The 14,836-nt window shown below is 46.3% G+C and overlaps 1 protein-coding gene across 1 annotated transcript in view; it reads left to right on the plus strand.

Annotated features, from left to right (window-relative positions):
- Positions 1–14,836, plus strand: part of PLXNA2 (plexin A2) — a 561,219-nt gene that overhangs the window by 480,225 nt on the left and 66,158 nt on the right. Inside the window, exons 21-22 of the mRNA XM_078644504.1 lie at positions 10,662–10,804; positions 11,899–12,167. Coding sequence (XP_078500630.1) covers positions 10,662–10,804; positions 11,899–12,167 — 412 coding nt within the window. The remainder of the gene's footprint in view (positions 1–10,661; positions 10,805–11,898; positions 12,168–14,836) is intronic.

Raw genomic sequence — 14,836 nt, forward strand, 5'->3', positions numbered from 1 at the left:
TAGAACACCCTGTCCAGTGAATCTGCCACCATGTGCCTGAAGCTTAGGTTCCTTCCTGGCAGAGAACTGGGCAAAGCACATCCAGGAAGTGGCATCTCCTCTTATATTGGGTAGAGAACTGTTCTCAGAACAGAATGTTGTGAGCGGGTAGCTTTCATCTCAATCGTGTTAGAGCCTGCAGAGACACTAGTGTCAAGGTCCTGCAGTCTCAGGATGTCCTCTCATGTCACATCAGTAAAATCAAAGATGTGACGGCCCAGCAGTCCGGTGGGTTGCGTACCTGAGAAGTTCAAGCTCAGCTGGAGCACCGACCTCATGCTCAGCCTGCTGCTAGGGGGCGACAAGAGTTGGATCAGAACCAGGCCCTGCTGCACGTGCCTGTTGGAAAACCAGTCCCTCCTTTTGCCTGTAATTTCTGAACATCTTCCAGGTCGTTAAGTTGAGGGTTACACCATTCTTTCCCACTGTAGGTCACTTTTGGAACGACACATTGAGTTCACACTGAAAGGTTAACACATCGGATCCGGATTCTATTAAGCACATGTTCTGGCTCTAGCTTGCACATTTCCTGTGACCCTGGGCAAGTCATGTTGCCTCCCTGCATCTGTTGACCCTGGCTTGCAGATTGTGCTAGTCAATTTATAAACTGAAGAACTAATCCATCATGTTTTCCGGTCACAAGTCCTCACCGGGCTCAAGGACACATATCTCAACCATCAGACAGGTGTTCCCTCTTTCACCCACTGCTTTCTTCCGGGTTCTTCTTCCATCCGACCTTCCTCTCTGTTTCTGGGTACCACACCCAGTGAGGTCGCTGGCTCTGTAGGGCCTGTGTGGTGAAAGAGGGAAAGGAAAGGCCAAATGGGCCTGGCTGCTGATCTGCCGCCATGGTTCATCTTTCTCTGTTTTCCCCGCTCTCTCCTCATCTCTCTCATCTCTCTGCTCTTGCTCCCGTCCTCTCTTTATTGTCTCTCGTTGCTTTCTTTTTACTTTGTCTCTCTGTAGCGGATCCTAGCGCAGTATAACACTTTGATCTGTATTTGAAAACTTAAAAGCCCGCTTCCAAAGCGTCTAAAAGAATGCCAGAGGCAGGCTTTAGCATTACAAACGGCGGCCTGAGCGCGTGTTTCAACTTTCACAACGTTGTACATTTAGCGTTTCCTATTTCCTGAGACAGAGCACGCGTTGTACCTTCCTCGTGCCTGCGTAACCACGTCTGGCGGTGCGTGGGTCTCTAGCACTTTTGGACACATCATCACGCCCTTTTTCCAAAACTCTCTTTGATCGTCGATTAAATGTAAAGGCCAAACAGCCGCCAACCGAGGCACAGAAGAAAAGGGGCTGCCTTTCTATAAATTGATTTTGATCTGAGACTCGAGCTGGCACTATCAAAGGTGAAGGGAAACAATCCCATCCCCCCTGCAGGACGCCGCTTTTAGTACGGTCCGTGTCTAATGGGGCGGGCCTTTCTCTGTCACTTCCGTTATCATACTCATAGTCTCTCCATTTACAATTTGTCAGGCAACACCTTGGCACAGCATGCCAATGTAGAATGTGCAGTCACTGTGCCCGCCCTTACTGCTCATGAGTGACATGTACTGGTTCATGTTTTCATGAGATACCTGCATGCATATCAATGTCGAATAGAGAGATTTTGAGGAAAAGCCATCACTTTCCCAGTAAAGACTACCTGGCAGAGAAAGATATGTGCAGCAACGTGAACACTCCCACGCCGTGGTTGGCACGCTTGACTCATGCAATACGGCTCTTTTTAGGTCGAGCCTGTCCCATTCCGCAGGAATGGATAGGATCGAATTCATGTCGGCAAAATCCTCTTCAAACTAAGGGGTTTCAGCCCGGCGTTTTCTTGCAGTTCACGTGAACATGCACGAGCATTCACGGCCAGGGCTTCTCCTCCCCTAGCAGCACTCCTCCCACACCAGCAACTCCCCCCTCCCACACCAGCACCTCCCCTCTCTCTCCCCGCAAACACAGCCTTGCCGTAGCAGCACTCCTCCCACACCAGCACCTCCCCCCTCCCACACTAGCACCTCCCCTCTCTCTCCCCGCAAACACAGCCTTCCTTTCATTTCTCCTCCCCCTCCCCAGCCAGCTTCCCCCAGGCCGTGTTCCCTCAGATATGCTATTGCATATCGTTTGCTACCTCTTGTATTTTGTTGCTCTTGATACTTGCACAACTGTCACTATTGTCTCATGTAACGTAACGTTTGCTTTTGTAACATGCTCACTTGTAATTTTGGCTTCATGTATCTAAAAACGCCTCCCTCGCGCTCCTTTCTCCCTCTCTCCCGCTGCCTAGTCCTCCCACCCCCTCCCTCTCCAGCGCGTGCTCCACTCGCATCTGCCTGCTGCTCCCCCACCCCCCCACTCCCCCAACCAGCAATTCACACACGCAACGCCACTCACAAATGCAACGCCACTCACACACGCAACGCCACTCACACATGCAACGCCACTCACACACGCAACGCCACTCACACACGCAACGCCACTCACACACGCAACGCCACTCACACACGCAACGCCACTCACACACGCAACGCCACTCACACACGCAACGCCACTCACACACGTAACGCCACTCACACACACAACGCTACTCACACACGCAACGCCACTTACACACGCAACGCCACTCACACACGCAACGCCACACACGCAACGCCACTCACACACGCAACGCCACTCACACACGCAACGCCACTCACACACACAACGCCACTCACACACGCAACGCCACTCACACACGCAACGCCACTCACACACGCAACGCCACTCACACACGCAATGCCACTCACACACGCAACGCCACTCACACACGCAACGCCACTCACACACGCAACGCCACTCATCATATTGTGCTGCAAAACTAAATACTTATAAGGTCCCACAAGCGAGACCTATTGGCAATGCCAATGCTTGTTGTTGTCTTGTGTTACTTTAGAACCAGGCCTTGTATTAAAAAAGCAAAGAAATGCAGATGCTAAAATACGCTTCTGTTGACTCACGCACAAGTGAACATCTGCCTGTATCCTACTTTCTGTATAGTCACTTGCTGGAGGAAGGGCAAGCATGCAGACATCTCCATCAGTGGAGCACGTGACCCCGGGTCCTAGCGGCACGCTAAATGACGGGTGATGTGTACGTACCTTTTTAGGCATTGTCTGCCCATGTGCCATTGTCGGTGCATTGAATGGAGGGAACATGTTTGTTTATCTTCTTCAATGATGCAATTATACATGCACCCTGACCCTATAATGTTTGAAGGACACTTGCAACAATTGGCTTAGGTAGCACATGTCTTTTTTGCCTACCCCATTTTGTTGAAAGTCACAAGAATGTGGATGTGTACGGTCGCTAAGATAGGCCGGTAGGCCGGTACGCAAACTCTACATTTGTTGCAAGTCATACATCATACACTACTTACTTTCATGTGTTGAGCATAGAATCCACCAGGTGCTACTGTATATTTGTGATTACACACCGTGGTGATGGAGAAAGGGGTGTGACTTAGTTATTGGAGGTGTGGTCTGGTGGAGGAGACATGGCTAGCCATAATGAGGAAGATGTGGCCTTTTGGAAACAGCATGGTCTAATTCAAAATGCTGGCTCAGGTGTTTAGTTTGCATATTGATGATTTGCGCTACATAGTTCATAAAAGGACATTTTACCTTTTTGTTCTATATTTTGATTTGGATCTGCTTTCCCAAAGCCCTTCTTAGAAAGCTGTTTTTAAATTGCCTCCCACATATGTTGCATTAACAAACATAATGTTCATTCGAATTTTTCCTGATCTCATCAGAAACTATGACTGGGACAAGGACATACCTCTAGACAAGCATAGCCTAGAACGCCTTGTAGATGCCCCTTTCATAGGATGCTATTGGCTTTGGTAATCAATTCAATTCAATTCAATTCAAAAGTGCTTTATTCGAGTATTACTCATAAAAGCAGACAAACAAACACATAATAAAATACAATTAAATTACAAAGTCAAATATGACTTAAGCACAATACACGTTAAAAAGACATATAAAATTAGATTTCATCCTGTTATTTACAGACAAAGGTGCAAAGTTCATATGATAAAAAATCAGATTTTAAAAGCAATCATTATCACTATTTAAAATCAGTACCAACTATTCATTCATCAAATAACACCTCGCATGGGAACAGAGAATAGATAAACTAGCAGTCTCTGTTCAACTAAGCAGAGAGTAGTCACCCTACTAGCAATCTCTGCCTAATTACCCACGCCCACCCCATGTACTTTGCAGTCGCTATGATAATCCAGTTTAAGGAGGTAGATTTGACAATGCGTAGAGCTACCATACTGCTTTTAGTACCCAGGTTTCTACACATTGGGGCCAACCAAACACGTCTAGGAGCAGAATATGCATTACAAGCAAACAAGAAATGACCCAACGTTTCCTTTCCCTCCCCACAAATTGGGCAAATAGCTGGACCTCCATTTCTCCATTTTGATGTTAAATTACTCAGTGGTAGGGAGCCAGCCCTCATTTGGAAAAACAGTTTCCTGTCCATGGGTTTAGTAATAAGATCCCAGTACATTTCAAACATGGGAAACAGTTTAGCTTCAAGAAAAGCAGTCGTCATAGACCCATTACTGTTACTAAGGAAGCTCCTGTTTTCGACCTGTTCCCAAAAAAGATTTTTTATGAACAATTTGGATGGGAAGGATGACCCAGTTGGATCGGACCACAATTCAATTAACCCTAGTTCACTTAATGCTATTTTTAGTGATGTAAACCATCTGATTTTATGAAATCGGTCTGCTTTGATGACATCAGCAAACCCTGCTGCATATTGTGACAACTCAGGGGTGGTCCAGATTCTACGCCAATATAATATCGGACGGAGTTTGCACATTGCCGAGATTTCCTTCCTACCAAGGTCATATCTGAGAGGCAAAATGGGGCTGCTCTGTGGGGTTCCAGTTAGTTTCCGCAGGAAGTTATTCTCTGATGTCTGTAACTCCTGGAGATTTTCTTGCCCCCACATCTCTGCCCCGTACAATGCTGACCCTATTGCCTTGGCCTCATATATGATCAGGGGAGGTTTAATTGGTTTGGTCAAAGATTTACTGTGCTCCTTAATGATGGTACCAGCCAGTTGTTTGTGCCTTAGTACTGCAATATTTAGATGATGGTTCCATCTATTATCATTTGAAATGTGGATCCCCAGGTAAGTAAAGGAATTTACTACATCGAGGCAACGCCCACTCATGGATATTTTAGATTTAAAATTTTTAGATGGATTAAATACCATGAGTTTTGTCTTGGCTGCGTTTACCTCCAAGCCATGGTCACTACAAAATTTGTCAAAAATTACCAATGCCTTTTGCAGACCACTGGGGGTTTTTGATAAAATTAAGGTGTCGTCTGCAAACATTAAAATGGGAACTTTTACACCTGCAAGTGAGGGAGCATCTACTGGCTCGGCTTGCATACGGGGAACAATTCCATTAATAAAAAGTGTAAACAATGTCGGTGCCATTGAACAGCCCTGTCGAACCCCACGCTCGACAGGAAAATCAATGGTATCGTTGCCGTAACCACCCCATTGAATTTTAGCATAAGTACCCTCATGGAGTCTCATGATCAAAGTTAAAATGGTCATCGGGACCCCCAGAGCAGCCAGCACCTCCCACAATTTTGCCCTCGGTACCAGGTCGAATGCAGCCCGTAGGTCAACGAAAGCTGCATAGAGACTGCATCCACCCAGAACCACTGTCCTCCACTGTATCAATTGAAAACGGAAGACCTGGTCCACCGTGCTGGTTGCTCTGCGAAACCCAGCCTGAAAAGGAGATAAAACATTCTGTTCCTCTGCCCAATCAAGCAAGTTGTTAATAATTACACGTCCTACAACCTTTTGAACCGTGTCAATTAAGCTGATTGGACGGTAGTTGCAAGGTTGGGAGCGATCTCCCTTTTTATATACTGGGATAATAACAGCACCCCGCCAGGATACCGGGATTTCAGCGCCCCTAGCTATATGATTTAGTAAAAGGCAGATGTACTTACTCCACCTATCGGTGTCATTTAAAAAGACGTCTGCCGGGACTCCGTCAATACCCGGAGCTCGGCCACTGTGCACAGATTTCAAGGCAGACAGGACTTCGCTCTGCACAAAAATGTCTTCATCTGTATACAGGTAAGTTGGGCTAGAGCTATTATCAAACTGATCCCTGGAGGAGTACTGCTCGCTGAAAAATTTAACCCATGCATCGTGGGAGACATTATTATTGGGAGTTTCTGGAGATCTGCCATGGCCCCACTTGACAATATGCCAAAATAATCTAGAGTGTTTGCATTCACTAGCACTTTTCAATTTCTGCCAGTGGTCTTCGTCCCATTCTCTTTTAGCCCTAGCAATGCAGTTTTTATAGTGCTTCCTGGCAGATCGAGTCTCACTCAAATCATTACTTTTGATTGCAGCTCCTAATTTAAATCTTGCTACCCTACAATCTTGATTGTACCACTTTGCTGATTTATACGGGCGGTCCCTAATATTATGTACGGGTTTTAAGAAGAAACTTTTAACTTCGTTAAAAAGAGTCGTATGTGCTTTATTAATATCTTCATGTCCCTGTAAAGACCCAGCAATATTCTCCAGTGCCAAAATGGCCTTGTCTGCCGCTACTCCTATCTTTTCCAGGACCTGCTGATCTGTCTTGACACCAGACCACCTTAACCTACGCATATTATTAGATGGAATGATCGTCTGTAGCACCGGTTGGACACAAGGGGTTGGGGCAAATTCGTCAGATGTCCACCAATTATGAGAAACACATAACGGATCGTGGTCGCTTTCTGGCCTAGCTGTTACTACCATATCACTAAGAGATGACCATAAGGACATACTACAAATAACATAGTCGATGCGACTTTTACTTCGCCCGTTATTAAAAGTCACGGCGGGATCACGATCTGATTTGGTCCGACCATTCAAGGCTCGTAGCCCGTGCTCCAGACACATAGCGTTTAGGCCTAGGATATCAGCCGTCCACCGAGTTATCGGTGGGGAATCTAATGTGGGGATGTTCCAGAGCTTGTCTTCCTCAGCTCCAAGAGGAGAATCACCAGTGATTAGAGGTTCAAAAGTACGATTTAAATCACCTGCAATTAGAATGTTTTTCCCTGCAGATTGTGTCTCAAGAATATTAAAAAGACTCAAGAGAACCTCAGATTTACCTTTACTTCCACCTCTGGCATAGATATTATAAATATCTATGGAGATGGATTGATCGCTAGTCAATCTGATGAGCTGGATATCTTTTTGGTCAAGCTCCACACATTTTACAATACATTTTAAAGACTGCCTGATCCATATGATAAGGCCCCCCCATCGGCCACCCTTTGGGGCCCTTAATAGCAGGAACATGAAAATTTACATACCCCAAAGCAAAAATAGAATCACACGCCCAGGTCTCTTGGAAAATGCAAAGGTCATAATTATTAATAAATTCAAACCAATCAGCGCAATCCATCTTAGAGCAAAGCCCAGCCACATTCCAGGACAAAAGATTCCCAGAACTAGATGTCATAGGAGAGCAGGGATCAATGATAGTCTTGTGTGCCATCCGACCCACAATAACCTGCTTTATGTTTTTTACATTCAGTAACCCTGGTGAATCATAGGACGAAAACCCCAGAGTACAATCTGCAGTTAAATTGTTGACTGTATCAAAAATGCTTTTGTCACAGAGGGGCAAGGGGATAGAGTTGCAAATAGATGGTTGTCAATCGCAATCATTTAAGTTAGATAATGCAGAAAAGCGATTTTCCAACCCCAAACCCCAGTCCACTGAAGCGACATCCTTCCTCCCCCTCTTGGTCACAATGTTCCATTTGGTTCTCAAAAAACTTGAGTTTGGGCCACTTCCCTTTCTTGGATAGAAGAAGTCCAAAGTCAATGGAACTATTGAGGTTGATCTCCGTTGTGGTGGTAGGATGTTAGGTAAGATGTTAGGCAAAACCCCAGGGTCAGAAAAATGTAGAACAACACACTCCCCTTTAAACTTTTTCTCCCTAACCCCAATCCACTGGACCCTTCTTGCATTGACGAGCTCTTCAGAGAGTTGCTGTTTTCCCCATGGAGTGATTACCATGTTGTTGGTCAACCATGATAGAGATTTATTTATTAAAGAAGATGTAGTTTCAGACTCACCTTGAACCAAGGGAGGAACGTTAGCAAGAACAAGTACCAATGGGGAAGCTTCAACCACAAGCTCGAAAGTCCCTTTTTCAGTAAATGTAGATGGGTCTTCAACAGCAGAAGCAGGGGTTGGGGCAATAAGAGAGACACCAGGAAAAATATTATTAGTTGCCATTTGGGGGTTTGGTGCAGGGGTAGGGGTAAGTCCACTGTTAGCTGCAGGTACTAGTTTACTTAGAGATTCCTCTATCTTGGCGGAGACATCTTCCGGGAGTTTACCTAAGTCACCCAAAGTTTTTTCCAATAGCCCTTCCAGACGATTAACCTCAGAGGTTAGCTTATCTATTTTGCTGACCAGGGGTTTAACCACACCTTTGATTTTAGTATCCATCATAGCCAGTAGTTTATTAAATTGGGCATTTGAAAATGTGACATAAGCCTCATTAGCGAAATTGAACTCCTCATCCTCTGATTGTTTCCTCGGGAGGTTTACAACTCTGTTCTTGGCTGACCTTAAACACTCCCGTTTCCCCAGAACGGGTGATGGAGGAGAGATGGAGAGATCATGACTAGTAGTTATCTCTGTCAATACTTCGTTTACGCTAAGGTCTTCAGGTCCAGCAACAATACCACTAGGCTGTATGAATGTATTATCCGGAAGTGAGTCAGGTATTGCACAATTTGTGCTGTTATTAATCTGGTGACCAAAAGGATCATCTGACTCAATATCAATTAAGGGAGATTGGGTAGATGAGTCTATTCCCAAAGAAGCTCTCCTGCCAATGTTAATTTTTTCTACAACTTGTACCAAGTAGTTCTCAATAGAATTGCTAGGAGTGAGTAACTTTTTAGGAGGCATGATACTCTTTACACACAGCCAAAGGTAAAGACTTACGATGGAATGTGTCGAGATGATAATGTGCACAAAAACGTCGAAATACGGACAACAAACTAAGGGACCAGGCCCAACCCAACCCTGGCCAACCTCGGACGGCCTCAGACGGCCCGCCCTTTGTCCGGGCTTCGTCCGGGCGTCCCGCTCGCGTCCCGCGAAGCGGGTGTCAGCGGCGCTTTTGTGCGCCTCCTGGCGCCCTCGCGTCGCTGGAAAGCGCGCCGCCGCGTAGGCTGCCGGGAATTGAAGTCCCGGAGCGGCGGCGCGTGTAGGCTGTTAGCTGGTGACTCTCGGCGGTGGCGGCTTGACTCCGTGTGCCCCCGCAGCCCCAAAGAAATGCTCCTGGCTTGTAGCGGCGTCAGCAGGTAAGTGTGCAAAGGCTCCCCCACTCCGCCGGTGTCAGCTGCGCTTTTGTGCGCCTCCTGGCGCCCTCGCGTCGCTGGAAAGCGCGCCGCCGCGTAGGCTGCCGGGAATTGAAGTCCCGGAGCGGCGGCGCGTGTAGGCTGTTAGCTGGTGACTCTCGGCGGTGGCGGCTTGACTCCGTGTGCCCCCGCAGCCCCAAAGAAATGCTCCTGGCTTGTAGCGGCGTCAGCAGGTAAGTGTGCAAAGGCTCCCCCACTCCGCCGGTGTCAGCGGCGCTTTTGTGCGCCTCCTGGCGCCCTCGCGTCGCTGGAAAGCGCGCCGCCACGTAGGCTGCCGGGAATTGAAGTCCCGGAGCGGCGGCGCGTGTAGGCTGTTAGCTGGTGACTCTCGGCGGTGGCGGCTTGACTCCGTGTGCCCCCGCAGCCCCAAAGAAATGCTCCTGGCTTGTAGCGGCGTCAGCAGGTAAGTGTGCAAAGGCTCCCCCACTCCGCCGGTGTCAGCGGCGCTTTTGTGCGCCTCCTGGCGCCCTCGCGTCGCTGGAAAGCGCGCCGCCGCGTAGGCTGCCGGGAATTGAAGTCCCGGAGCGGCGGCGCGTGTAGGCTGTTAGCTGGTGACTCTCGGCGGTGGCGGCTTGACTCCGTGTGCCCCCGCAGCCCCAAAGAAATGCTCCTGGCTTGTAGCGGCGTCAGCAGGTAAGTGTGCAAAGGCTTTGGTAATCACTCAAGCCACTTCAGCTGTGCAGGGAACTCAAGGCAAAGCTATCTCCATGGCCAACATTTTGTTTGGATTATAGTAGCAACATTTGTATCTGGTACTTTAAACTTGTTATAGTGTTCTAATGCTCTTGTTGTGCTGGTTGGTAAGAGCTGATATTTAAGCTGATTAGCTCAGTGTCGTGTACGTTGTGACTTCTCCCCACTAACACAGAGTGTTTGTTCTGATCCAGAACTCTCCTCACGTCTTCAGATTTCAGACATAGTACCTTTTCCCAATGGCTGCTCCTGATCCGTTTGCCCCTTTTACGGTCCTACCTTCTGGAAAACATATGTAGGTCATTGGGACCCTTTTGCCAAGTTGGCATGCTCTAGTTTCAGGGCTTCTCTTTTAGACTGGGCTGGGGCAGCCTCACCGATCCACAACGATAGGTTTGTTACCATTCAATGTCTCATTTATATATCTTCATGTATATTTTTGCTTCTTTCAGCTTTTGCAGAGCTGCAGACGGACATCAACGAGCTCACCAGTGACCTAGACAGGTCAGGAATCCCGTTTCTGGACTACCGGACGTACGCCATGAGGGTGCTGTTCCCCGGTATCGAGGATCATCCAGTCCTGCGGGAGCTGGAGGTAATGAGGTGTTCCTCGTCATTGTATTCTACATTTATCTCAGCACTTTAGTGCTTGTGTTTTTTTTAGAGAAATCATGTTCACACATGGGCCTCTCCTGATGTCACCCAGAGCATCTAAGTATTTGTGAGCAACACGTTTCTCCAGCATGTTGGAATTCAGTGGTCTGTCTTCCGTGGTCAAGCTGCCGGGCCCTCCTTAATATAGCATTCCTGTTCGGTACGAGCTGGCAGCATGAACCCCATGCCATGGGGAGTGGTCGTGGACTTGCTAAAGCCTCACATGAATCATTCATGAGTATGACACTCAGAATGTCTACTCTGGTTGAAGACTTCGCCATCTTTCCCCACAGCCCTGAATTCTCTTCCTGTGTGCCTGGTCCATAAGTGTCATCACAGGGTAGAAAATATGTGGAAGACCAAGACAAATCTTCAGATCTCCCATACTCCAGATTTCTGACCAGTTGTTGTCTTGTCTTTGACACACCAGTCTGAATGGGGACAAATGATTCTACAGAAAATAAACAAAACCAGGACCAGAGTCCAAAGTTCTAAAAAGTCTCAGTTTATTGATGTTTGAGCTATTTTTAAAGTCTCCTGCTTCATAGACACAGTCAGTGGGTACTTTGTTGTTTCCTTGTATTGATTTGGCTACCTTCCCTTTAATAATTATCTGTTTTATTAGGTCTATCTAACACTTCCCATCTTACATCTTCCTTGTTTGCTAGATGATGTCAGGAGAACATTACAAATGTGGGTGCCTTGACAATGACCGCCACAAATGACATTATGTATTGTTCGGAGCTTGTTGAGGAATTAACTTGGTAAAGGCCATCTGTTGTTAGTGCCTGACATATTACTTGCCCTTTCCCAGCCTTACAAACTTTTGAAAGTTACAAACCTGTTGAGAAATTTCCTAATTTCCATTTAGACCAAGGCCACCCATGGTATGACCATGTCCCCCTAGTATAACCAGTCTACTCCTGTTCTCACCAGCTCCAGTAAATCAGAGGCACAATAGGGAACAAGTTATTTTTGACCCCATTGGACAGTCCTGTTTCATCACTGGTGTCTCTCATTACCCACCCTCTGCAGGTCCAAGGAAACGGGCAGCAAAATGTGGAAAAGGCGCTGAAGCTTTTCGCCCAGCTGATAAACAACAAGGTGTTCCTGCTCACCTTCATCCGCACATTGGAGATGCAGCGTGGCTTCTCCATGCGGGATCGCGGTAACGTGGCCTCCCTCATCATGACCGCCCTGCAGGGAAAGTTGGAGTATGCCACAGATGTCCTGAAGCAGCTCCTCTCCGACCTCATTGAGAAGAACTTGGAGAACAAGAACCATCCGAAGCTGCTGCTACGAAGGTGAGAGGGGGATCTAGGCCTTTGGGGGCATGGTAATGATTCCTAGCTTGGGGAACAGGCATTTCCAGCTCTTGTGTGAGAGCAGGCTTCACCCAAAATCATTGAATGATTAAAGCATACATAACGATCGAGCTGCCGGATGCCAGGGGAAGGATGCTGTTTGAACGTGGTCCTTAGTGAGTGAGAAAGTAGGTGTTCACCTCTCCAGTGTTAGTGTACCTTTAGCTCAAGTGCAGAGGCAATGTTCATCAATCAGCGAGAGGAAGAGGGTGCCAGGACTAGATGAAGATGGAGGTGGGACAGGAAAAGTCTACCCAAAAAGGAGCAGGAAAATGAACCTTTACCCCTAGCGTTAAGTCAGTCTGTGCAAAATACAGAGAAAGGTTACAGCAAAAGGAATACTGGGATCACTGGAAATAGGGAACATTTGCAAAATGATATATGGGGCATTTTGAAAAACCCCTTAGTACCTAAATAACGAATAGCACATAAAAGATGGGCCAGAGCGAGAGGAAGTGAGAAAGCAGGTCCACGCTGTATGCAATAGTAAAACAAACAAAAAAAAATCTGGCGCAATCAGAGGCAGAATATGAGACCTGTAGGAGGAGACAGATGGGCACAAGGACATAGTGTGTGAGTGTTTCAATGAAAGACTGAGTGCAGGTTAAGTATAGGGAAGGAATAAATGGATGCAGCAGAACGTGGAGCCACATGTGTGGGACCTGTGCTGTCATCTGCAAAGGCATTAATTCGTGTTACTCCATACCTCCTGCACAAGAAGCAGGGGTCCCTGTGAGGTTCATGGCTAAGAGACCAGCGGCCACATGCATCATTGTTGGTATTTGCGATTCCTAAATTGCGAAAATGAAGGAATCGCAATTTAGAAATCGCAAATGCCTATGCATTAAAAATTCGCGTTTTTTTTGCGATTTCTTATTTTTCCTTATTTGCGATTCCAAATTTTGCGAATCGCAAATAAGGATTTCCTTTACATTGATTCCTATGGGCCTAGAGGCCCATAGGATTCAATGGGAAGGCATTCTCATTTTGCGATTCGCAATTCAGGAATCGCAAAATGAGAATGCAATTTCTAGGGTGCAGGGGGGGGGGGGTCCAAAGGACCCCCCCCTGCACCCCTGAAATGTAACATACAGTCCATTTTTCACACATCATGCCCAAGGGCATGTGTGAGTGTAAAATGAAAGTGTTAAAAATGCACTTTTGTGCATTTTTGAAACTTTTCTAAAATTACCATGAAGGTTGACTTCATGTTAATTTAACACTTCTAATGTGCGAATTCGCAAATTTTTAAAGATAATGCATTGCATTTAAGAAATCGCAAAATTGCGATTTCTTAAATGCAATGGCAATTTAAGAAATCGCAAATAAATTGCGATTTCTTAAATTACGAAAAAGCCAAAAAGGTTAATGCATCCCAAAACAATGAATTGCATTCGCAAACGGACGAATTTTGCGATTCGCACCGTTTGCGAATGCAATTCAGTTTGATAAATGTGGGCCCAGATCACAGTCTGCCGGCATGCCTGTCTGCACGCTGTTTCATTATTTATCTCTCCCCCTCGTCCTCCCAACCCTCCACCCCCAACAGGACAGAAGCAAGAGCTCTATGTCCAACGCATCTATTTAGGTCTGAAGAAGATGAGTTAGAGGATAGTCCTCACTATGTCAGGGAAAATTGTGTGGGACAAATTCCCCAGAAGTTAATTACGGAGAAGGAAGTCTTGTCTAGCGCTTTGGCTTCCTCAGGACATTTTGACTTAACTGATGTATACGTTTGTCTGGGAAGGAAACCTTGCAGTTCCAGCTGCCCTTGGGCAGGTTTTAAGCAGAATGAAAATTTTGAGTTATGCTCTCCAGACATGATCACTTAAGAGCCTGTCTCTAGCTGGAACAAATCTTTACCTTTCATTTAAGGGGGTGTAGGGGATGATACTGGATTTGGGACCTGCACATGGGAATTCAAAGTCTTACTGCTAACCTTATGGCTACATAGATTTCTCTGGGCCTCTTGCAACAAGCAATTCCAACCCACAAGTCTTTGGAAATCTCATTTAAGTCACAACCACGTGGTATATCAGGAAATATTGGGTGTTGATCTCACCCTAAATATCATCAAGGTAAGTATATGTAAGTGTGTATAGATTCACTATTATTAACGCTACCTCTACATATCATGATGAATGATATAAATCATCAAGGTACATATATTAAATCCACAATATTCTAGTACCGTACCCGCAATTGCTGCCTCGCTGACAGGCCAACTTCATTTGTACCTCTTCAATTTCCGGCATTCCGGGAACTTATCATCTTCTGTAGAGTTTCTCACTAATCACTTGTTTATCTAGCACTTAGACATAATAGTACATATGGGCATGGTATTTGTACAGGACGAACCTAGCCAAAAGACAGCACTAAGCTGGACAGGGTCAAACGTAAAGATACAGTCAATGAACAATTTGATTGGAAGCTGGATTCTGAGAATGAGGGTAGGCTGTTTCTTTTGTTAAGACGTGGTGTTCTTTAGGCCACCCCGTGCATCAGCGATTCTAAAGCCGTGGTCTGTGAAACCCCCAGGGGTCCTCAAAATGTACTCAGGTTCTCAATGACTATCCAGAAATCTAAATAATATTAGCAGATCAATAAAA

This window comes from Lissotriton helveticus, chromosome 5_1 (genome assembly GCF_964261635.1).
Source record: "Lissotriton helveticus chromosome 5_1, aLisHel1.1, whole genome shotgun sequence".
Lineage (NCBI taxonomy): Eukaryota > Metazoa > Chordata > Amphibia > Caudata > Salamandridae > Lissotriton > Lissotriton helveticus.